Source organism: Rhineura floridana, chromosome 11 (assembly GCF_030035675.1).
Source record: "Rhineura floridana isolate rRhiFlo1 chromosome 11, rRhiFlo1.hap2, whole genome shotgun sequence".
Taxonomy (NCBI): domain Eukaryota; kingdom Metazoa; phylum Chordata; class Lepidosauria; order Squamata; family Rhineuridae; genus Rhineura; species Rhineura floridana.
The window spans coordinates 47,617,637-47,643,749 of record NC_084490.1 but is presented as its reverse complement, the minus strand read 5'-3'; the positions used below and the strand labels follow the sequence as shown (position 1 = coordinate 47,643,749).

Sequence of the window (26,113 nt, the reverse complement as noted above, 5' to 3'; positions counted from 1 at the left end):
TATCCCACTTGAAACTCACTGAGTTGTATGTGATTACTCCAAGCATCCTTACTCAGTAGATGATTTCAAGGTAGGGTTTAAGCTGCAGGCTCTGATTCCCAGACCTCTAAACCCCCTATTTCCAGAGGCTAGGTGTAGTTACTTTTGAGTGAAAGATACTCCACACACATGCTCAAAAGTATTCTTTAGTACCTCTCAGGTTCAGGCACTGTGCTTATGTCATGCAAGAAAAGTTACTTGGTTTGTGATTGTTATTTAACAAATCTAAAATCATTGCTTGAGCTGGCAGACTTACAGAATGTCTTACATTCTGTCTTATTTATGAATTTACTGTGCTCTTATCCTGCTTTTTAGACAAGAATTGTCTTCCAAAACAGCTCACATCAATTGAAAAGAGAGACAGGCCCTGCTATCAGGCTTGCAAACTAAAAAGACCACACACGAGGGAAAGGGCAGAGAAGGTTGATCAAGGGTCCCTCCAGAGCCCCTCTAGACTTCCTTTGATTCAGCATTCATGATTATTTGTGTTCATGATGGTATGAGGGCAGGTATTCATTATCCCACTTTATTGATTGATTGATTGATTGATTGAATTTTTATACCACCCCACTAGCATAGCTCTCTGGGCGGTGTACAACAAATATGAATGAATACAATAAAATCACATAAACAATATAAAACAGATATATATAGAAATCCACAATCTAAAACCAGATTAAAAACATATATAGAAAAAATTAAAATGCCTGATAAAATAGGAAGGTTTTAACTTGGCGCCGGAAAGATATCAGCATCGGCGCCATTCGTATCTCTTCAGGTAGACTGTTCCACAGTTCGGGGGCCACCACTGAGAAGGCCCTAGTTCTTGTTACCATCCTCTGAGCTTCCCTATGGGTCGGAGCCCGGAGGAGGGCCTTCGATGTTGAGCGCAGTGTACGAGCAAGTTCATATCGGGAGAGGCATTCCAATAGGTATTGTGGTCCCACGCCGCACTTTCAGTACTATTTGTGCATCCAAATGTTTGGGGGTGGATATATTGCTTCATTTCCAATCTGTGCACGCCCCACAACGTCTTGCTGGAACCCTGTAACTTTTTATACCACAAATGTTCCAGTTTATTTTTTGTCCCACTTTACTTGCACTGTAGCACAAGAGTGCTCCTCCAGACGGCAACAATGCCATAACACTGGAGAAGCATCACAGAACAACAGAATGATGTATGGATGGTACAGTATAAACCCACCATTATGGCACTATTGCCATATCATCAATAACATGTTGCAAAATAACTGTAGCAAAAAAAAAAGTCTGGAAGAAGCCCAACTTTTCAAGACTGAAACAAAGTGGTGAGCTAGACTGATCAGTCCTTGCTGGTGCTCTTGCTTGAATAGCAATAGCAGGGGGCTTTTGTTCCTTTTGCAAATGGATGAGGGCAGCATGTGCTTTCCCCTTACTTCTGGGGCAACAGGCAACAGGCACTTGGGGCAGAGTGTTTTTCCTGCATGAGCTTCCTGCATGAGCTTCCTACAGCTGCTTCTTTTCTGGCCTCCCCCTTGCCTTGGTGCTTATACCAGAATGTCCTTCCCTTCTTCTCTCCAGTCCCAGGGCTTACAGTTAGTCCCCAGTATTCCACACTGTAATTCAAAGATCTGCAGGACAGTGTACTCATTTTCCCAAGTGATGATCTTTATGTAGGCAAGAGTACTATCCACACACCAGAGGTAAGGAGCAACAGGCTTAGAGGAGCCCCATTGTTTGTAAAGCTCCCCAAAAATTATTAAGGGGAAAAATGAGGAAAAGACACAGTGCAATGGGGGCTGAGCATTTTAGGGGGCACAAAAGGTTAAGGAAGGGGGAGATGGAATGGAGTATCCTGGGAAAAGGCATGGCTGGGTGGCTTGAATCATGAACAGGAACATTCCAGAGTGCAATATTGTGCTGTAAGTCCCACATGTAAGAACAATACTTTATGGTAGTGCTTCATATAGATTATTTTGTAATCCCCTACAACCGGGTAAAGTAGGTCAGTTTTAGTATCCCATATTGCAGATGGTTGTAGGGAGGCTGAGTTAATAATTGCTTCATAGGTGAGGATAATCTTGGGCCAGTCACACTCTCTCAGTCTGACCTACTTTACAGTAGTAGGTTGTTGTAAGGATAAAAGGGGAGGGTAAGGTCCTTGGAGGAAAGGCGATATGTAAATAGACATACCTGCTCCAATCCAGCTGGTCAGATCATAGCAAAGGCGACACTTGAACCCAGGACTTCCCAATTCATAGCTTACACTTTGAGCTAGTATATTTTACAAGCTCACCACAGACACACAAAAAACTATGCTACTGGTGAGAGATGGAGCCATTAGTACAATATTTCATGGATCTTTGTCCTCCCGTGCAGGATTCAAAATGTTTGCTTTGAAATACACATCAGTGCTGTCTGGTTTAATCAGATCCTGGACCCAAGAACAGCAGCACAGGAGGGAACAGGTACATTTTACCAGAGCTCAGGCTGTCAGGTATGTGGGGTGGGGTTGTCCTTGACTTCAAACCTATTGCCAGTGGGGGCAAAATAAGGCTAAGTCAAGATCATGCTTGAGAATGTTTGTGCAAATTAATTTTCCTGCCATTGTATATCTACAGGGTGATCTGATCTTGTAAGATTCGCTAAAGCCTATCAGAAGCAGTGTTAGAATAAGCCCCAGTGTCTCTTGGTTGTGGTGATAGCTCCTCCTGCCTGTGCGTAGGAAGTAACAATTTTTTGAAAACAAGGGATCATCTGGGAAGACAGCATGCAAGAAGTTTGTACAGGCCCAAAGATATTGTGATATGAAACATTAAATATTACATACAGATGCTTATTCACCAGATGTCTGTCTACTTTTGTCAGTACCAGAGGCCCCAGTCTGATACATTACTTCAAATGTGATGCTGCTCATCAACTGCAGCTTCATAAAAAGAATAGCACCAGAGGCCATTTCTCCTATCATAGGATTGTAGAGGTGGCTCAAGGTCCACTATGCATAGTTCTTTCTTCCTGGGAATCAGTGTAAGGAAACAAATGACTTCTGCACCTTTCCCTATCACAGATTTACCTGTTGAATGTTCTGTCTGTCATTCAACACTCCGACCTGGGGAAGAGAGCTGGTAAGTTCTGTCCTAGTCAATTTAAACAGTTGCTTGGAGACAGGTAAAAGCACAGCTTTTTATTCTCTCCCCCTCCCCCCCACCCCCACTTCCATGCATGCTCCAAATTTACAGCAAGCAACAGGCCTGTAGCTCTCCAGCTGTGTGCCCTCCCCTCTTCCCACACCCTGGCTGCAAATGCTCATAAAGGGGAAAGAGAAAAGCAAGTGCTGCTGCTTGGGCTCACCAGCAGAGACAGTGAAACACCAGATAAAGTGAGCGGGGAGGGGGAAAGAGGGAGACAACTTGTTGGACTTGTGATCCTTTATATGTTGTTTGACTCCCAGCAGCTATAGCCAGAAGGGCGAACGGTAGGAGATGCTGGGAATTGAATCCCAAATACCTGAAGCCGACCCATTCCAGCAGTAAAGAAACGCAGGGAAAAGGGGGTATATAGGCAAACTCGCGGTGCCTTTGGCTGAACGTAGTGTAGACTGAGACTGGTCTCAGGTCACCCTATCAGCGTTATAGCTAAGTGGGATTTTGAATCTGGGTTTCCCAACCCTTAATCTAAACATCTAACCACTACACAACACTATCTCTCAGGCCTTGGTTAAAACCGAGTTGGAGGAGGCATTTGAAAGAGGTAAAAGGGGCGACATCATCCAGAAATTTAGGGAGGCAGTTCTGAGCATGAGTCATGGGAAGTGGGAGCAAGAGACCTGATAACCAAGGATGGTGGAGCTGGAGGAGTGAAGGTCAGTGGCAGGAATGTCTTGGAATACAAGGGTCAAGAGATAAGGTGAGGCAAAGGTATAGCAAACTTTGAAGGGAAGGCAAAGGAGCTTGTGTTGGATGCAGGAGTGGATAGGAACGCAGCTTAGAATAAGAGGTGTCACATAAGGACTGCTAGGAGACAGGTGAATTGTTTTGGCAGTGGAGTGCTGGACAGACAGAAGACTTAAGACAGACAAAAAAAGATCCAAGAAGTTTGCAGGGTCACAGAGGGCCATATGTTTTGCCATTAAAAAAACATTTTCACAAGAATTCCCATAAAAGGGGGAAATGATTTTAAAACTCTGTAAAATGCAGGGGGAATAACATGACAAAGACAAGGAGGCCACAATTACAGTGATAGAAATAATAAAAGGGGTTAGCACAAGGAAAAATAGGATTATACTAAAACTGAAATTATGAAATGATAGACTACCTGGCCAGATTTTGAATTAGGTCAATTGTATTTTTGTGATATAGTAAATAAAAATTAAAAAAGGGGGGGGAGAAGCGCCATGATTTGGGAAGACTGTTGGGAGCAAAGGAGAGAGGTGTCACAGCTAAGGTTTGTAGATGTTGAACAGCAGAGGGGTGGCAACGTTATCAATGAATAAGGAGGTGTGAAGCAGCTTGGAAGGAAAGATGGCAAGTTTGATGTTGGACATGCTAAGCTTGAGACAACCATGAAGCATCTAGATGGACAAATGACCCAGGCAGTTTGAGATAAGCCTCTTCCCAAATTGCATGGCTAATATTTCCATCTGATAAGAGCTTCGGAGTAGGGAAAAAGTTCTAGGGTACAGCCTCCCATCATTAAGTAAGACCGACACAAACGGCAGAATGGGCTGTCTTGGAGGCATATTTTTCCCTACCTGTAAAGAGACATGGCTTGGTGTTTTAACTCAAAAACTACCATCAACAGTGAACCTCATAAAAGTAAACCTGTACAATTTGTGGCCTACCAAGTTGAATTTCAGGGGGAAGGGGAACAGAAGGGAGTAGTTGTGTCAGCTGCAAAGAGCCCTCTGGTACCTTAAAAGAAAAATACAAATTTAATGGTGGTGCAAATCACAAAATGGAAGAAGCAGAAAGACCTGAGATTGTTGCAGCTAGTTCTTAGTCATTACAAATGGCATGAACCAACAGGATTGGGCTGCGACATAATTTGCACTGAAAAAGACAAATATATTACATACATATCTGGCACGTCTGCGAAGAGAGTTGGTCAGGCTAATACTTGGCCCCGATGTGCTAGTATTCCAGAGCACAAGGGATGTCGTTTGCCTGGTGGGAAGAACATAAAAAGAGCCTGCTGGATCAGGCCAGTGGCCCATCTAGTCCAGCATCCTGTTCTCACAGTGGCCAACCAGGTGCCTGGGGGAAGCCCGCAAGCAGACCCGAGTGCAAGAACACTCTCCCCTCCTGAGGCTTCCGGCAACTGGTTTTCAGAAACATACTGCCTCTGACTAGGGTGGCAGAGCACAGCCATCATGGCTAGTAGCCATTGATAGCCCTGTCCTCCATGAATTTGTCTAATCTTCTTTTAAAGCCATCCAAGCTGGTGGCCATTACTGCGTCTTGTGGGAGCAAATTCCATAAACTATGCGCTGAGTAAAAAAGTACTTCCTTTTGTCTGTCCTGAATCTTCCAACATTCAGCTTCTTTGAATGTCTACGAGTTCTAGTATTATGAGGGAGAAAAACTTTTCTCTATCCACTTTCTCAATGCCATGCATAATTTTATACACCTCTATCATGTCTCCTCTGACCCGCCTTTTCTCTAAGGGAGGGCTAACTTTTTTGGGATATTTTATTATCTATTGATCGCCCTAACTGATTTCATGCTGCTGTGATTAATGATCGTTCTGATTTTATTGTATTTTATCTGTATTGTATTGTAATTTACTGAATTTTAGTTTGTACGTCGCCTAGAGTGGCTTCGGCCAGATAGGCGACACAAAAATTAAATTTATTATTATTATTATTAAAAAGCCCCAAATGCTGCAACCTTTCCTCGTAAGGGAGTCGCTCCATCCCCTTGATCATTCTGGTTGCCCTCTTCTGAACCTTTTCTAACTCTATCGTATCCTTTTTGAGATGAGGCGACCAGAACTGTACACAGTATTCCAAATGCGGCCACACCATAGATTTATACAACAGCATTATGATATCGGCTGTTTTATTTTCAATACCTTTCCTAATTATCCCTAGCATGGAATTTGCCTTTTTCACAGCTGCCGCACACTGGGTCGACTTTTTCATCGTGCTGTCCACTACAACCCCGAGGTCTCTCTCCTGGTCGGTCACTGCCAGTTCAGACCCCATGAGCGTATATGTGAAATTAAGGTTTTTTGCTCCAATATGCGTAATTTTACACTTGTTTATATTGAATTGCATTTGCCATTTTTCCGCCCATTCACTGTTTGGAGAGGTCTTTTTGGAGCTCTTCGCAATCCCTTTTTGTTTGAACCCTGAACAATTAGTATCGTCAGCAAACTTGGCCACTTCACTGCTCACTCCTAATTCTAGGTCATTAATGAACAAGTTGAAAAGTACAAGTCCCAATACCAATCCTTGAGGGACTCCACTTTCTACAGCTCTCCATTGGGAGAACTGTCCATTTATTCCTACTCTCTGCTTTCTGCTTCTTAACCAATTCCTTATCCACAAGAGGACCTCTCCTCTTATTCTGTGACTGCTAAGCTTCCTCAGAGGTCTTTGGTGAGGTACCTTGTCAAAAGCTTTTTGAAAGTCTACAGACACTATGTCCACTGGATCACCTCTATCTATATGTTTGTTGACACTCTCAAAGAATTCTAATAGGTTACTGAGACAGGACTTTGCCTTGCAGAAGCCATGCTGGCTCTGCTTCAGCAAGGCTTGTTCTTCTATGTGCTTAGTTAATCTAGCTTTAATAATACTTTCTACCAGTTTTCCAGGGACAGAAGTTAAGCTAACTGGCCTGTAATTTCCAGGATCCCCCCTGGATCCCTTTTTGAAGATTGGTGTTATATTTGCCATTTTCCAGTACTCAGGCACGGAGGAGGACCTGAGGGACAAGTTACATATTTTAGTTAGCAGATCAGCAATTTCACATTTGCTCGGGTGGATGCCATCCGGGCCCAGTGATTTGTCAGTTTTTATATTGTCTATTAAGCCTAGAACTTCCTCTCTCGTTACCACTATTTGTCTCAGTTCTTCAGAATCCCTTCCTGCAAATGTTAGTTCAGGATCTTCCACTGTGAAGACAGATGCAAAAAATTCATTTAGCTTCTCTGCAATCTCCTTATCGTTCTTTAGTACACCTTTGACTCCCTTATCATCCAAGGGTCCAGTCGCCTCCCTAGATGGTCTCCTGCTTTGAATGTATTTATAGAATTTTTTGCTGTTGGTTTTTATGATCTTAGCAACATTCCCTCATGTGAGCCTCCAGGTGAAAGTGTACAGCCCAGACAGAGGGTGACTGCCTCTGCTGCTGTGTGAAAACCAGGACTGTGCTGACACCCATCCCATCCCCTCCTCTCACCCCCCCCTAATTTGGCTCTTCTCTCCAGGCACTATGTAACAGTTCCAGTAGGCATCTGGTAAGCATTGCAAAACTCTCTCTGAGGCAAAGGACAGCACACACTGCTCCACCAACAGATTTTTCTAACAATTGGGATGGAGCTATTGACAACAGGAAGTCTCTCCTCACCCTCACTCTTTTCATCTCACCATAGGCAGATATGCTGCACAGAAAAAGTAATCCTGACAACAGCCTGACAGAGCTTGGATCACAAAATGATCCCACAGAAGGGATTCAAAGATCATTTAATTCCAGTGCCCGTCTCTCAAGCCAGGACTGTCCTGGCACTGACATACATTTGTTCTGTATTAGAGCCGAATCACAGTGTGTTGCAAATAAGCCCAACTCTATCTATCTATCTATCTATCTATCTATCTATCTATCTATCTATCTATCTATCTATCTATCTATCTATCTATCTATCTATCTATCTATCTATCTATCTATCTATCTATCTATCTATCTATCTATCTATCTATCTATCTATCTATCTATCTATCTATCTATCTATCTATCTATCTATCACTCAGAACCCCATTCTAAACTTACTGTTTTCTGGCTACGTACCCCCCATTCCAAGACCAAGAGCCTTGCATGCAGCCCTGCTACTGTGTACAAACATCTGTAGGTTGGGGCACTAATCCAGACATCTCTGTCCCCTCCTAAATCCACACATGAGGAAACACCTGTAGACCAAGGGCAACAGCTCTTTTCAAATCGGGCTGGAGTGATGGTGTAGGTGGAGAAGCAGCCAACTGGAATCAGTGAGGATTCGTCACTAGAAGGCATTCTAACCAGCTAAGCCACATTATGAGAAAGGGAGATCTCTCCTCCTACCTCAGAATCCAGTCCTTCCCTTTATGTCACCCCTTCCAGCTGTTCTAATGCTCCCCACAGGGCCTGCCCCCAAGTTTGATGATTACTGGCTTAGTAACTAACACATATCAATTCCTGTGACATGTAACCAGTTTATGATGGCAAGAGATTACTTCATGAGATGGACAACGAAGAATGCTCTGGCCTCTGAAAGCTTATTACCAAATAAAACTTAAGTCGCCACATTTTTTTTACATTAAGGCTGCAATCCTGGCCCCACTTACCTGGGAGTTAGACCTGTTGAATTCAATAGGACTTCTGAGTAGGCACAGTTAAAATTGTGTTGTAAAGACACTAAACACGCTACCTTTTGAAAGTTATACATGATTTTAGGGGGACAGCTGTAAAGGGTAGTTTATAATGCTGGCTGCAATGTAAAAGGCAAGAATATTTTTGTCTCAGCCAAAACTTTGTAGCTGTTGCGAGACAAGAAGCGTAACACACACACACCCCCGGAGAAACCTCAGCTGTTGAGAAATTGCCTCAAACCCAGTTATCGTGATAGAAGGCAAGAGCTCATCTTCTACCTGCCTCAAGAAGGAAGCAAACTCTAGTTGAAAGAGCACCCACGTAAGATGGGAAATCTGGCTGTGTGGGTGCAGGGATTCCTTGGAAACAGTGTAGCATTGTGCAAGAATTCCCTGAGAATCAGAGGGATGTGCTTGGTTGGTTTTTTTTAAAAAGGAAGTTATCTGCTTTTGCAGCTGCAAAGATTTGTTGAAGTTGCACAAGCCAAAGGGGTGGCTGAATAAGCCTGCCCATGTTTCCACCAGCAGGACTTCAACATAGCTCTTTGCCCCTCCCAATGACAGCACAACCAGAATTATGTGCAGAAATAGAAGTGCAGAATAAACCCTCTAAATTATTAAAAGCAAGCAAATTTGCATCATTTATACAAGTCCCAGAATCCAGCTTTTGGACTGGGTGCAGACTTTATATTTATTAGTTCACGCAGTCCTGCCAACCCGCTTCCATTTATCCTCCCCAGGCCCAATCAATGAAGACCAGAACACACTGATTACATTAACTGGTTTAATAGACACAGTGACTGGCTGATGAGGACCGCAGGGAAAAAACTTCACTGCACGCTACACTCGTCCAAACAGCAACAGGTAAACACAACAGACGGCTCTATATAGCTCTCAACCACACACACACAGCAGCACCTGGTACTTCACAGTCTCTACTCAAGAACAAGTAATGGATTAGCACCTTTCCATAAAGTTGTTGCACCAAATCTGATGTTCTTGCCTCTAATGCTTGACAGAAGTGCCCCAAAGCCTCATACTGAGACACTTCTAGGATAGTGCACACTCGGGTTACACAAACACACAACAAATTCTATAAATACTCAGCACACAGAGGCGCATGAAGCCCGGCCTCTTTCCTATGCCAAGGCCTGCACAAAGGGAAAGCAGGTTCTGCCCTCTGGAGATTCCTATTTTCCAAAGGAAGCCTACCCCTAAATATACACGGGCTGCTGCTGCTTCCAGCTTTTTCAAATCCTCAGTTGTACATGAGGTGTGGCAAGAGCTGTCCATGGCAACAGCTTTTTTCCCCTTCTTCCTCTTCTTTCCATCCAGTAATGGATGTCAATATGACTGGAGAGCTTCCTGGAGGTGAAAGACCCTCAGTTTCCGTGGAACAAAACAAGCCATTCAAAGTTGCGGGCAGGGTGAGTCAAAGTTTCCTTATGAACAAATTGCATGGAGCCAAGCACAGGTCGGCTCCACAACAGGACAAGCAAGCTCACTGCCTGGACTGCTCTCATTCAGCAAAGGACAGTTCCATCAATATTAAGTTGTAATGCTACTGGAAGAATCGCCTTTCCCAAGGAATCATTGGCGTTCAGTCCAAGTTTCCTTGAGGCTCATGCCCACACACAGAAGGGTGAGGCACAGAAGAGGGAATTTGGGGACAAAATGTGGTTTGCAAGCTGGAAGAGCAAGAGCAATTGTGGGGTGTAGAGACAGCAGCTCAAGCTCTGCTCAGAGATCAACCTGGGACATGTGGAAGATGCTGAGGGGGAACTCTCCTGTTCTGCTGCTGCCAGTTGCGTGTGTTGTCTTTTAAGCCATTTAACTGAGGCAAGGCACAGCAGAAGTGCCAGTAGAAGAGGAAAGTCTGCCGTGGACAGGGAAAAGGTTGGACTGCACCTTTTCGCAGGACTAAACTGAGGCTTGTAGAAGTCCAGAGTGCCGTTTTAGAGGTCAGGTGTGTGTGTGTGTGTGGTTGGACTGATGAATAATAGTCCCTCTTTCACAAAGTTGCCAGAAGAGGCTTATACAGCACAGATGCTTCAGTTTCTGGTTCAATGTGTTCCTTTGAACCGGGGCTTGGGATAAATTGCAGCAGATGCACTTTCAGCTACAGAACTGAGCAGCTAACACACTATTAACAGGGGGGCTGCAGATGGTTAGGATGTGCTCCTCCATGGTGGTCCATGCTCTTCTCTGTCTGTGCAACCTGGGGGCCAAAGCCTCACCCCGGGACCTGTCCATGTGATCACAGGGTAATGTTTACAGCAGCAGCCCCAAATTCCTATCCATTTCCTATTATTCCCTTTCTCCTTTGAGTGAGGCTTTCAGAGAAAAGCAAAACTATTGTTGCATTAGCAGCTCGTGGCTACTCAACAGGAGAACTACACAACTTCAGGTTTATCACACAGGCAAGCACACACACACATGCAAGAGGGGAAAAAGGTTTTACTGCCACACATCTGATCAAGAGGCCTGAAGAGGATTATTCATCAAATTTCCCATCACGGATGCTGTCAAATGAGAAAGGGAGGAACTTGAACCCGGCACCCATGTAGAACTTGTTCTGGAATTCCACCCTGGTGAGAAAGAAAAAGACACACAAGTAGCAAACAAACATCAGCTCAGAAGACATGGTAAAAAAATTTCAAGATTCAAAAGTGGCAGCGACCTTATCCTTTCTATGGTCTTTATGTTTTACTGCTGCCATGTACCATTTCAGATATACCAAGCCCTGTCCCAAGCTGCACCCTCAGCCCACCTGCCTTTGCTGAAGGTTCAAATTGCAGCAAATGCAAGATGTCAGAAAGGACTTGGGCATGCAAGGGATAATGGCATTCTATCCCCAAATACAGGGGTGGGGAACCTCAGGCCTGATAGCTGAAGGTGGTCCTCCAGGCCTCTCTATCCATCCCTCAGGACTCTCACTGGTCCTGCTCCATGCCCCTTCTCAAGTGCTTCTGCCTGGCTAGAGCGTGTCCTTGAAGTGTGCTAATGCATCCTGTTTGCCTGATTGGAGAGAGAGGTTTGTGTCGGTAGAAACCTTCTGACTTTTGCATGGCATCCACTGCTCCACTCATTCTTGCCTCTGGTCCTGCGCTCCACTAGTATGTTGCCCCTGGAAGGTTATCCATAAGAGAATGTGCCCTCTAGTTGAAAAAGGTTTCCCACCCATGTCTAACACATAGGACACCCCTGCAAGGCTATCTCTGGAACTTTATGTTAGCACTGTCTTCATTCTTCCTTTTAGTAAGGAAAGATATGTGCTTTTTTAAACTGATAGATTAATACATAGTAGGGCACTGCGTGTGTGATGTGTCTGAAAATGATGTGCTGTACTTGACTTGGTGTCAAATGTTTTTATCAGCTGAATAGATTTCAGCAAGTCACTTTCTGAGTCTTAGTTCCCCCTGCTTGTAAAAAGGAAACAACATGGATCTAGCTCACAGTCTGAATGAAACACACAATTTACTACACACAGGGTGCTTCTTCAGGGATGGGACAAAGCTTCAGCCTGCCAGGATCTGTAGTAAGAACATAAGAAGAGCCTTGCTGGATCAGGCCAATGGCCCATCTAGTCCAGCATCCTGTCATCACAGTGGGAAGCCTGAAAGCAGGCCCTGAGCACAATAACATTCTCCCCAGTTGCAATTCCCAGCAACTAGCATTCAGAGGCATACCACCTCTGAGACAGTGGAAGGTTATGTCACTCTATGGTAATCCAAGTGTTATCAGGATCAAGGCAAGGGGCACATTCAGCCTGAACACCCAACATAGCACTACTTTGAGCTTTCTCCTCCACATCTGGTTAAGCACTGCAACATGAAACCAGGCAGAGAGGGAGCTTTCTGGGGATACACCCTAGAAATACAGTAGTGAGTGACCTCTGCAGGAACATGCTCTTTGGGATTCTGGCCTTAGAGATGAGGAAGAAGATTCTGCATCACTCAAATCCTCCTCCAACTGATGTCTTCACTGAAATTCCTAGGGATGGCTAATTTGCCACCCAGTATGGCCTACAGATCCATCCAAAAGTCTAACACACGCTCACATTGCTTCAGGTGCGTTATATTGTATTTGTATTCCACCTTCCTTCAAATTGCTCAGGGTAACATGTGCAAGTTATCACATTTTATCCTCACTGTGCAACGTAGGCTAGGCTCAAAGACAGCCACTGATTCCAGTGCATCATGGCAAAGGGAGGCTTGAACCCAGGACTGAGTTTAGACCTGAACCCAGGTTTCCCCAGTTGTTTTCCAACTAGCAACTAAGCCATGCTAACTCTTATAAAAGGACATGGGTCTATACAAAGTGGCAGATAAACCCAGTTTTCCCTCCTCCCACTTCTTGCAAAACCTTCAGGGTTGCACCTGCACCAGGAAGCTTTGAAAAGACATATTTTCCCAGTGGTGCCTTCAGGGAAGGTCACTGTCCAGATGTCAAGCTAAGGTCTTAGGTTCACCCAGCCAGGTCAGGGTGATTATCAGCATATCCTCCCTACTCCACGAGGTCCCCCTGCATATACCCCTAAAGGAACTATACAACTTGATTAGGCTTGAATATATTTTACGAAATGAAAAGTAAAAATCTTACATTTTGGCAAAACGCAAAAGACTCAGTATTGGAATCCCATAGCTCAAAGCGGGATCACAGCCCATATCGGATCTGTATAATGCACCTCAACTGAACACCAAAAACTATTTCAAATGCCCATCTTAGCCATGGCAAGTGAAACCTCTTTCTTCTGCAGACTAGAGCCCCTCTTCCTCCATTTCCATCTTAAGGATGCAGCAAGAGACCGGAGAGACAGAGAGAGGCCTGCGTTCCAGGATTAGTTTGTTTCTCTTGCTATTTTGCTGTTTCCACTAATGAACTCAAAATGTAAAAGGAATGGTACTGGAAGGCTGCCCAATCATAAACAGGCACCAAACATGGAAAGAAAAACCCCATGATTCATTAAGAAAACAAACCCCGTGCTCTTCTCTTGGCCTGTGGTGAGAAACATTTTCCATCTCCTTTGCCTGCCAGGTACAGAGAAAAACTGGGCAAGAGTTGATCTGCTGCTCCTCCTCCTCGAGGGTGGAATGTTTCAAGAGCTGGATTCTTTTAAGGACTAACATACATCTTGCATACTCAAATATACCGAAGAGAGAGACTGCAGTTTTGTCATGGGCAGAACAAAATTATGAGACATAATGGAACAAACAAAGCCTTGGTAGGCAAACCTGACACCTTCCCCAAAAAGTCAAAAGGGGTAGACTGGGTTTGTCAGCTATCAGTTTGAACTAACCTTCTTTCCCTTTACAAAGTTTCCCATTTTCACTATGTTTGTAGCATTCAAGATTTGCCAGCAACTTTGATTGGGCTCACTGTGCCAAGACTATGTATGCTTTAATTTGGATTCCTGCAGGGGGTTGGACTCAATGGCCTTATAGGCCCTTCCAACTCTATGATTCTATGACTGTAGCACCTGTGATTCATATGACTGAGTCGTCCACCATACAAACAAATAGTCCCTGCACACAGAAGGCTAGTATATCAGGGAGAAAGCTAAGCTAGGCTCCTTTCTCCTGACATGCCACCTTTCTATGTGCAGATTTTGTGTGTGTGTGTTAAGGAGTTTCAGACATGTGAGCTCCCACCTGTAGTCTCAAGCAATATACTCCAGGCACAAGTTGTTCGTTAAGAGTTTATCAATAGCCTAAATCAAGGAATCAGGCTAAAGCAGGCCACACTTCACTCTCTCAAACAAAACATATCCTGAACCATTAATCGGACATATCTGTTGAACCAGATTTGAGAAATAGCAGGTAGGACAGAGGCATGCTGCTTTTAAGGCTACAAGCTACTGTAGCAGATTATGAAGAGCAAACAGCCTGATGATGGACGAAAAGGGGAAGACAGGCATTCAAGGTCGGACAGCAGAGATGCTCCCTGCAAGATCAAATTCTGTGCATGCAGCCTCTTATAAGCTAGGAAGGAAAGATCACTGCAGAGAAAAAGGGCAGAGGATTTGAAACAGCCCACTGCCACCTCCACTTTCTTCACGCCCACACGCCTTGGACAGCCAACAGCCCCCTCCCACTGAGAATACCAGTTACACTGCCAGGCATTCAGCATTCCCAACATATCCAGTGTGCCAGCTGCGCTTACAGATTAGAAACAGCTGTGCACTTTGCTTCTCTCCACTTGTTTCACTAATTGGCAGGATCATGGGGAGGGGGTATGGAATGACCATATTTCAAGCATTATAAACTGCTGCCACTGAACAAAAAATGTTAGTAAATGTCAAGACCAATGTCTGTGGCAACAGGCATTGCATGATCAAAAGGCAGGCAAGAAATTTGTGGCTGAAAGCCAAGGAATGGGGGACGGGACTTCTCCGTCTCAGTTTCACTGTCCTCCAATGGATACACAGTAATCCAGCCCAGGAACATTTATGAATTGCCAGCCGGCGGCTGAGGGAACACTGTGTCTGGAAACATGACCTTCGACATGCCCCAAGGAGTGGCATGGAAAGCTGTTGGAAAGGGCTCCTAATTTGCAGGCTTAGCTGGTGGAGGCAAAGTGGAGGTAGGTCACACAAAAGGAAAGCCTCTCTCCCCCACCCACCTTTTTTGGGGGGGGGAAACAGGAGAAGGAGATGGATAGTACCAAGTTATACATTGCACCCCCTAATCCAGATAGCTGTGCATGACAACTTCAGAAGAAGAGGGGCTGGCTGTAGTACCTTACTGTTAGGGAAAAGCAATTAACATGTACTCAGGGATCACCTGCCTTCTTTGAAGATTGTAGGAGCAGAGCAACACAATTCTTCTCCCCTTCTGAATTCAGCTCAGATTCTACTAAAGCCTGTATCAAATTAAGTGTGTACACACACAGTTCCATAGAACACCCTCCCTCAACGGAATGTTCTACTCCTTCAAGCCATGGAATGTGTAGCTCCCCATTGGCACCTAGTTATCTATGTCTCTTACTTAGCACACACACACACACACACACACAAACTCTTGGCCCAGCCACCTGGAGCAATGGAAGTTCCTCACTTTTAGCCAGGAGATTCCTAAGATCTCACCCCTTCCAACTGGAACAAGTCTCACCTCCAGTGCATCATGTAGCCCTGGCCAGCTGGATAACTCTCTCTCTGTTCCTGGACCCAATTATCTTTTTGGAAGGCTGAAGGATTCTACTGCGTGCCAGCTTATGACACAGGGATACATGCCATAGGGAGGAGGAACACATCACCATCACTGTCTTTCCCATTTCAGAAATTTAACGCCTGAGATACAGGAAAAGTCATTCCAGCTGTGAAGCCCTCCTTTGAGCACATCTCCATCCCAGCTCTCCTGCACTCTAAACTGGCAAAATGAACCCCAGTCCTCCCTTTGCTGCAAACTGAATGTCAAAAGGACCCTTTGTGCAGTTAAGGAGGTACAGCCTAATCAGCCAACAACACTAACAAGCATGTCACACACTTGCTTCCCACACAGCAATGGAGATAAGGAAGCCCCTGCTCCACTTGAGAAGTTATTTGTTTTTCAACCAAGGCAACCATCTGCCTGGAATGTACAGTTACCTGAAAAATTATGAGATAAACCCATCCCAGCCGGGAGTGGCAGAGGAGGGAGCAATGGAAAGTATTTTCCCTGGCAGAAAGGAGGATTCTCTGTTCCCCCAGCTTTTCTAAGAGAAGGTGACGTGGCTCTGTGATAAAGCAGATCTTTTGCATGCCAAAGGTTTTCAAGTTCAGTCTCTGGGATCTCCAGTCAGAAGAGTCCGAGGTAGCAGGGCTCTCCCAGTGAACTTGGAGAGGTGGCGCCAGTCAAAGAACTGGGCTAGATGGACCAATGGTCTGACTCAGTATAAAGACAGTTGGCTAAGTCTGAGGCCAACTAAGTCAACAGATTTCCTTCCTCCACTCTACTCTCAATATTTGTGTGCTACCATCTTGCAGATTCCACTGGTGAAGAGGTGCAGAAGTTGCAAGTTCCACATCTAAGCACTAAATTTAGTCACTTTAGCAGTCACAGTCCCAAACAAGTTGGCTAGCTGCCTTTTTTTAAAAAAAGTGCAAATCAAAACATCTTTAAAGAACTTCCTAAACAAGTTTTTACTCCAATGGAAGTGAAACTTTGCAATCTGAAAAGTTATTTATATGTGGGCAGGTGGATTTCATTATTTTGTACTTCCAGTTCTGAATAATCTATGTACAATTTTGTATACTTTGCAAAAGTTTCACTGAGAATTATTTGGCTACATGAGCTGTTCAAATTATGATCAACTGATGGAACAGGGAACATCTTCTCCTCACCCCACTCTAGCCCAGCTACCCCTCCAGTCACTTACTCTGTATTTATTTATTGATAGAACATAGCACCTGAAAGAACTCCAAAAGACTCTCTAGCTTTCCCTCAAACAAAATTTTCTGTGAAGAGCCACTCAAATCACCAGCAGGGATTCCTGCACGCCCCCAGATTTTGACAGTGATTCCTGCCCCACACAAGAATGACTCAATAACTCTTATCTCCAGACACAGCTGGGCCCTGCTGGAAGTTTTTTTGTTTTGAACTTGGCACAAAGAAGAAAGGGCCAGGGAAGGAAAGTGATCCCTCACCCCTAGTGCAAGATCAAGATAATGGCTGATGTCATGATTGCTTGGAGTGCAGCTGCTATTGTTCTGCTAAGCTGGGCTTTCCTGACAAGGAACAAAGCCCACTCAAACCAGCCACTGAAAGTCAAGCAGGGCAACAAAAACAGATGCCACAAGCAGACCAGAGTCAGAGAGCACCGAGCGCAGGAGTCAAAGCTGGGTTAGGAAAAACCAAGCTGGATTCTGGAAGGAACCGACAACTCTAAGGCATAAGAAAACTGCTACTGTACACAAGAGCGGTGATGATACAATGACAATGATACTGTCAACAATGAAAACATACAAACTTTCTATCAATCCAGAATCTGTTTCTATAGCAAAATGATCAAGTGGCTGAAGCACCTTCTCTAAGAAAAAAGGCTATAAAGAATTGGGGATTTTTAGTGTAGAAAAAGTGACAGAGTAGTAAACAATAGAGATTTATAAAATTATGGTATATACTGAATATTCTTTTAATTATGTTGATATGACAGGCCCCCACTATCTCTACTTTCCAAAAACAATTGAAGACTTTGTTTTGACAAGCTTTGCAGGTGGATAAAAAGGTCTCTCTGCCTTATGTTTTTAAAAAAATACAGAATAAACACCTTTCTTCAGTTTGTTTTTTGTACTGTTTTAAAAAATATTTTAGTTGTTTTTATGACATGTCTGTAAAGTGTCTTGAAACATTTATGTAAAAGATGATTCATAGATGAATTCATTCTCATCAGAATCCACCAAGGAACAGGACTGGCAATAGGCTCAGTGCAGACTAAAAGGAAGTACTATTTCACACAGCACATAATATGGAATCCATTGCTACAGGACGTGGCAATGGCTGCTACCTTTAAAAAGAGGTTAGATGCATTATTGGAAAATAGGTCTATCAACAGCTATAACTTAATAGAACCTCCATGTTCAGAGACATGTCCCTATGAGTGCCAGATTCTAGAGACAAAGCCCAGAAGCAGAGCTGTTGCCTTCATGACCTGTTTATGAGCTTCCCAGAAGCATCTGTCTGGTGACTGTCAGAAAAAGAATACAAACTAAATAGATCTTTGTTCTGATCCATTCTTAGTGAACAGAGTGGGAAACTTTGCATTTCATCATTTTTGTATACTACAATTTTCTATGGATAGGTGCTCGGTTCCAAAGAGCTGCTTAGGTGTACACAAGGGCCTTGTGGGCTACCTGATCAAAAAGGTGCTTCTTCAGATTTCCCTTGAGACCAACCAGTTTCAGGTCCCAACTGAGTCTCCTTGCAGGCCAAGAACTCTCATTCATTTATGTTTCATAGCACAAAGAGCAAAACAGGAGCAAATAACTAAGCAGCTAAGAAATACAGAACGTAGGTCAAACAGGCCTGAACATATAAAGCTGTCTTCTATCCGGCCTAACCTTGAGTAAGCCTAGCCCAATATCTTCTACTCTGACTGACAGCAACTCTCCAAGCCTTCAGGGCAGGGTACTTCCTAGCCATGTTACTTAAGTAGAGATGTCAGGGATCAAACATGATGCAAACCTTGTACTCTACCACTAAGCCTCCTCTTGTGTGCTTGTTTGTTTGCAGCAGCTTAGAGCTCTGCCAGACACACTCACCAGTGCAAGCGGAGGGCATGCAGGAAAGCAGAGAGGCCCTCCATGACCAGTAAGATGGCCACCGTCAGGGTGGCAAACACAGCAAACATAAAGAACAAGACGAGCCCGCCAGCCAAGCTCCTCACATTGAGCCCCACGTGGATCACCATGGTCCATAGGACCTCAGAGAGCTCTGTGAAGAGAAAGGCAGCAAGAATAATTACTGACCAGCATGGGCCAACTATGGAGAAAGGGAGTTGTGCACCTGCCTTCCCTCCAAATGCACCTCTTTGGGAGCACCTACTGCCTTGACAGAGCAGGATTTCAGAAACAAGAGGGATGAGCTCCTAAACTGAGTTGTGTTCCTAAATCACACCCTGGGCATACTTTCTATTTAAGGAAAAATGCCCCCTTACTGCTGAGGTTCCAACTTCAGTAGGCATTTTGCACTTATTGAAACATCCCAAAGTTCCCCTTTCTAGAATTCCATGGATTTTGACAAGGAATTCAGGGTGGATAGAAGAGATACTAGGTGCAGAGGAGACTACACAGTATTTGAGCCCTCTACATGGTACAGAATTAAAAGTATATAGAAGTTATTGGCCTTGACCAAAGGAAAAAAGTGCTTTTGACAACTTCCCTTTATTCCCATGACTTGGATGACTCTTTCCTCATCCCCGGACCCAAAACAGTAAGCAGTGGAGAAGCTACTCACGTGCATGAGCCAGGCTAAGTGCCCAGAGGCGAAGGTATGAAGCTGTGTTGGAAATGCATCCCAGGCAGTATTCAATGGTATGGATGGCCTGGTGGACAACTGTATCGCCAAAGTCAAACTGCAAGAAATAATAATAAAGCCAGTTCTGAGCAAAGAGTAGAGCACACTGTAGTGGCTAGACAACAGGAAGAACAGCACCAGCACCAGTAGCAGCAACTAATTCTATTGCAAGGACACTCAAAGCTCTCAGCTGGCACTTTGGCCTGGGTATTTCTCTCTCTGGTCACTATAACTCGGGAGGATCACTTGCCCAACCAAGTCTAAGCTGCAGGACATTCAGATCCATTAAAATGTACAACTCATTGGCTTATTCAGAGCCAAGACATGACTTGAAGGCCATGCAGCCTTATCCTTCTGAAGCCAAATTGGAAGTTGCGATTTGGGGGCTGGATCATAGAAAGACGGCAAGAGTCACTATATTCTGGCATCTCTACGGTAAAACCCGTATTTGCTTGTCATTAGTAGCCACCCAAATGGCCACGTTCTACTGGAACTCGGAAGGGACAGACTGCAAGGCAACTGGACATAATAGGAAATAATTTTAAAACCTTAAAAAGTGTCTGTATACAATCAGGCAAGGGTCACAATTTCAATAGGCAACTGAGTGTCAGACAGAACCTTGCTTGACTCTTTCGGGATCTGTTTAAGTTTGCTGTATCTTCCCACTTCTCGCCATGTCTGTCCCCTCAAATATTCCCTCAGGAAATGCTGGCTATTTAAGCTACTGTGTGTAGCAACTTAGAGAAGTGACCGGAGAGAGATTAAACATTGCAGCAGCGTAGTTGTTAAAAATCCTATCTTAGTATTTTGCCTGCCACATCTCAGGACTTCTGGAGCCTTTTTGAAATCAAATTGACTACACTCAGCTAAAGCTGCCAAGTCCCAAATCACAGTCCCACCACCTGAAAAAATGTTCAGAGATTAATGCTAGGAAAGGTGAACTGAGTACTCTTTCATTCGCCTCCACTATCCAACACAACAAACATTTCAGGCTCAGCAAAACAAACTAGTTGTTAAGTTTTGGCCAAGGCTTTGGAATGAAGTACCAAAAATCCTTAGCAAAAGCTGCCCTGATGGAGAGTGCCAAAGCCATCTAAGAAATCACTAGCCTCCATGAAGGTACATACTCTGCGCTAAATTCTACATCAAAATAATCCAAATTTGCCTGGTCTCCCTTTTGCATAATTCATCTGCAATTTACACACACTATATTGTATAATGGATCCTGGTTTTGCTAGTAATGTGAAGGGAGCAAGAAGCTGCAGCAGGCAATGAAGCTCCACGCACAACAAACAGGGCACTTCATTCAGTCACCTCTTTGTCTTCTGAGATTTCAGCAGGCATTTGCCCATAAACTTTCAAGCATACCATCACAGTGAAAGAGGGCTAGAAATGTGCTTGTGGAGTGGGGGTGGGCAAGTGAAAGCTAAGAATTTCAGGTGACTGAATTCTGTGCCCAAAGTCCTGCTGATGCCCAAGAACGAACAACAAAAGTCAATGATATAAGAGCTGGCAGGTGACTGAAAGCACAGGAGAACATTTTCACTCTTTAGCTTCAGCAAAAGGATAGCAGCAGCAGCAGCAATGGACAACATACCCACATTAAGTCTATAAGCATAATACCAGTTCTTTCTATGTGTTGCCTCCTCCGGTGGTTGTTATGGGAGTTGTTTAGTTCTGTTTTTATGGTGTAATGTATTTATATTTGTGTTTTAAGTGAGTTGTAAGTTGTTTGATGATCTTCAGGTAACAAGTCTAAATAATAATCATAATTCAGCTAAATCTGACACTTCTGCAGTCTGGCAGCAGACCCCTCAGGACCATGCCACTCAGCATTTCCATGGCTATTATACAACGATGATGGGGGCATTTCAAGCCTTGTTTTCTTCCTGTGCAGAACTTCTGGGTCCATCCAGCATCACAGAGAGAGAAGACTAGAATTACACATAGCCTGACCATATATTAAATGTTGCCATTGGCTACACTGTACAGAGTGGCAGCGCTCCATCCCTTGGCATGATTCTGTATGCTAAAAACCCAATATACTTTGCATTGGTAAACAGAATGGAAAACTGCTCAATTTTATACCAGAAGTGTCGACAGGACCATCAACAAGGGAGACTGTATCCCCTTATGTGACACAGCAAGCTGAAAGTCTGCTGAATACACCTAGGTTGTTCCCCTATGGAAGATTTGCCTAAGCTAGCACTCAAGTGAGATCCCACAGAATAGCAATTGAAGATGGCCACCTACATCTCCCATCACTACACTGATATCCATTATCAGAGCCTGTCAAGTGACTGTAGTGCAGAGGTTGCTACTTTTCTCTTGGCAGAGGCACCAAGATAAAAGGTCTATTTTTAATTTCTGTTACCATTTGCTGCCAGGGAGTTGGCTCTCCCAAAAAGCTAAAAGAGTATCAGGTCACTCATAAAGCAATAAAAGCAAGAAGCAAATATGCTAGAGGCACAATCCACCAGCCACCAGGTTCCTGGTGGATTTTGTCTAGACCTATTGACGTTTAACAGGCGGCTACCAAACCTTAAGGAAAGGAGATCACAGTCACTTCGCCCCTCCTTTTGTTTTGCCACTCACTGCTGTGAGTTAATCCAAAGTCTGACTTAGCACATGGGTGGGGATACTTCTGGCCCGCAGGCCAATCTTGGCCCCCCAGGGGGTCCTATTTGACCCCAAGACCATTTTCCCCGTACAGCAGACACTGTCTCTGGCATGCACAGCAAAAGCAAGCAGACCCCAGTTTTTTTGAAAGCCTGTCCCACGGTGATGCTTTTAGGATGTTGAAGGGATCAGCACAGGGCAGGCTTTCCAAGCCTGCCCATGCTCCTTCCTTTCAAGCTTTGATTGCATGGATTTTGACAGGTGGGCAAGGCAACCCACCTGTCAGCCATGTGACATCACTCCACTCATTTGTCAAAGCTGGTCTGCGGGGTGGTGTCAGATAAAGATCTGGCCTCCAGAGCTAAAAAGGTTCCCCACCCCTGGCTTAAAGTGTCATCCAAACCCAGGTACATGATTGGTCTCCTCCAGGTACATGATTGGTCTCCTCCAGAAACACCATGAGCTGTAAACCAACAAATCTTGATTATAGCTTGTCATTTGTCTAGACTGAGATAGACCACAAGCACAGGTTTGGATGACACACTAAGCCAAACCGTGTCTTAACTCATAGGAGTAGAACAGCAGGAGGATTAGAGGAGCAATAAAACTGCCGTGATCTCCTCTCCAGGAACCTGCATGCTCAAGTGTTCACACTAAGCCATGGCTTTGCTTAGCACTACATACAACTGAGTAAAAGTCGCTTCCTGGTCATTTTAAGCCTCTTTTAAAAAATGCTTTAACAAGTGTAAGGTATGAGCTTTCTGGATCAATGCAACCCCACTATGCAATACAAAGAATCCTAACTAAAAATATATCATTTTGGTGTAGCAAGTTACATTCTTGGGATTTAACAAACCCTGCACAACCTGAACATGAAGTCTGCTTTGATTTAGCGCTGCTTACCTCAATTCATAAAATTCAGAGTCTACAATCTAGATCAAGGTATAGCACAACGACCTTAGGTAAGTTTGAGAATTAAGACATATTTGCTAAATCAAGATTGCTAGAGGGTTTCTGTACAACGTTTCGCAACAGATCTTGCTGGTGGTGCCACACTCAATTTCCAAGTAGTATAGAAGATACTATGGCTGAATAGTAGCATGTGGTCAAGGTCAGCATGTCCTCTCCCAAAGTTGCGCATTTAGGAATATGATCTGAATTTGCATATTTTTCAATGTCTACATTTTGTTCATTAATGGGCGCTTCAGGGTCACAGCCTAGATTCCCTCTTTTGCATTCTCCAACAATGGCCTGGTGACTTGGAACCAAAGCCTTCTGCACACATGTAGAGCTCTGAAAAGACTGTTTTACAAGAAGGCAGCTACCCATGCGGCACATCTAGAATGAAGTAGCTATGCACTCAGGACTCTGCATAAAAGGAACCAGCTATGACATCAGGATATGTCTTGCTCAGTATACATTTCTGTTAAGACAACGCTGCAAAACAAAAATTTAAGGGGCAGATATGGTGTGATAAGCATATCCTTGGTCAATTTTAACCCCCACTTCCCTGGCTCTCCTTTTAACAATCCAAGTTTTTACTGAAGCATCTCTCTTAAAGGGAAACATGATGGCCACTTCCCCACACCTGTTATATGACTTCATCTGCAGAGCAAAAACACATATACTCCATACCAGCTTCCAGGATGACAGCCCATTGACAAAACTGAAAATTTCTACAAAGCAACTTTTCCCCCCAGCAACTTTCAACAGCTGCAGCAAAACCAAACCCCAATATGTCTGCAGTCAATTCTCTTAGAGAGTTGTTTTGTGACTAGCCCAAAGGAGTGATGCTGTTGTGAAACCTTTACAAAATCTATAGGGAATAGCCATGAGAATAAAATAAATAAATAAAAGATCCAAGAGAGTGGGTAAAAGTCCAAGGAATGTAGAGAATTTAAAAAGGCAAGTAAGAGGCACTGGGATTCAGGGGGAAAATGGGAGCCAGCTTAAAAAGGTGCAAACATGTCCAAGTCCCATTCCAAAGGCCTCTGCTACTTGGGATTCTATTGTGCCAATGTTTGAGATTCACTGGTAGTGCAGGTCTTATTGAGAAGACTATGCAACCTACACCTCAAAGATGAGGCAGCAAAATCCTTTTAAGCATAAGCAGCAGTTCAAATACGCATGGTGTTTTTTTTAAGAAAAAGAATATGATGCCATTTTCTATGGAGACAGTTATTGATGGCCTCCAATTACAAACAGAAGGAGACATCATAAAATGAGATGCTACGAAAAAGATGAAGAAAGAACTTCAAAGTCACAAATGCAAATATACATAATTCTACAAAATGGTTTATACTGATGGGAGAAATGATCTGGATAAACACAGGCAGAGAAACTGGCTACATCCTTACCACCTCCTCCACGGCAGGCTTGAAAACACAAGGGAACATTTGGTTTGGTAATGCATCATTTGACAACACAAGAGCACATCATTATTAGATCAACCCAATTAGATCAACCCAACTGTGCGCTTGTGCCCCTTAGTCCAGAAACAAGCCTGGCTCTTTCAGTGTTATAACCTGAAATATTACAATGCTCGATCACTGTTGTTGCTGTATTCCATTTTACATTACATTGACAACTGTGCCTTCTCCCCTACCAAGGAATAGAAGGCCAAGACTAAAACTCCATGCCAGCCATGACCTCACTAAGTGGCCTTATGCAAGCCATTAGCTGTCAGTTTCAGCCCCATCATCGCAACATGGGGGATAATATTAATCTAGTTTACAGTGCTGTTGTATCAGTTGTGAAATACTTTGTAACTGGAACTGTACCAAGTATTCTGTATTGTGGGATGAGGTCAAAACTCAACGATAAGAGCACATATTTGCATGCATTAAGGATCCACATTTAATCCCTGGTATCTCCAATTAAAAGGATCTTAGGGAGCAAAGCTGGGAAAGACTTCTCAACACTCTGGAGAGACACTGTCACTCAAAAATAGGCAGCACAGGGCCAGATGGGTCTAACTTGGGATATGGCAGATGCACCAACAGCGATGTCAGCCCTACAAACTTAAAATTCCTTTCCAACAAGAAACCCTGAGCATTTTAGTTTTATGAGACAGCCAAGATCTCTATTGGTACTGCAGCCCTCGGGACAGCCCAAACACCATTTTTATTTATTATTTGATTTATATCCTGCCCTTCATAACACCATGAAATGTTAAACTGCCTTACATTTCAAGCAGACACCTCGCCTGTTGTCTATTTGGTTTATATGAATGTTATAGGAGTCTAAGCCATTTCAATAATATCATCTTGTATACACAAAAAAGTATATGACTGTCCTCTTCAAATACTGAATAACAAGAGCCTATACTGCTAAGATTCACCTCCCACCATACTAAAACCTAATGGTCTGCCTGAAAAAAAACCCCAGAAGGATGCCCTGAGCTTGAATGTATCCTCCTTTGACCCTCTCCCATGCAGACAAGCAAACTGAATGGGAGATCCCTTGTTCAATTCTCTTTGCAAAAACAGCAGCAGAGATTCCTGAGATCTTTCCAGCCCATTCCTGAGAACTCCCCAGGGGAAATGTGAAGATTATAACAGACCCCAAATCTGCCTTGAAGCCCTTGCCACTCATTTTTGAAAAGGACTAAGTTCACTACAAAGTAATAGGAACTTAAGATGCAACACCTGCTTATTCTCCACCATTTGAAGAGGGTGATCAACTAATTTTTCTGGGTGCCAAGACTAAGACACAGCAGGAAAAGCATTCAATGAGTGTCGAGATGAATTTTCCTAAGCCTAAGAAAAAAGTGACTGGGGCAACCCAATTTCCAAGAAATCTGCTAGTTTGAGTTTATATCTGTCAGGATGCAGCTGCAAGAGAGGGTTGAGGGATACAGGCCAAGACTGATCTGGAAATATATGGAAGGAGAGTCTTACAATGGTTCAGCCCTTCTAGT

General features: G+C 43.9%; 1 protein-coding gene across 11 annotated transcripts in view; it reads right to left on the bottom strand.

The window, feature by feature from the left end:
- Window positions 1-9,354: 9,354 nt before the first annotated feature.
- Window positions 9,355-26,113, bottom strand: part of ATP6V0A1 (ATPase H+ transporting V0 subunit a1) — a 64,265-nt gene continuing 47,506 nt past the window's right edge. For all 11 annotated transcript variants that reach the window (XM_061589234.1, XM_061589244.1, XM_061589245.1 and 8 more), the window contains 3 exons: window positions 19,516-19,633; window positions 18,822-18,993; window positions 9,355-11,172 (listed from right to left, as the gene is read on the bottom strand). In XM_061589234.1, coding sequence (XP_061445218.1) covers window positions 11,079-11,172; window positions 18,822-18,993; window positions 19,516-19,633 — 384 coding nt within the window. In that variant the 3' untranslated portion in view covers window positions 9,355-11,078. The remainder of the gene's footprint in view (window positions 11,173-18,821; window positions 18,994-19,515; window positions 19,634-26,113) is intronic.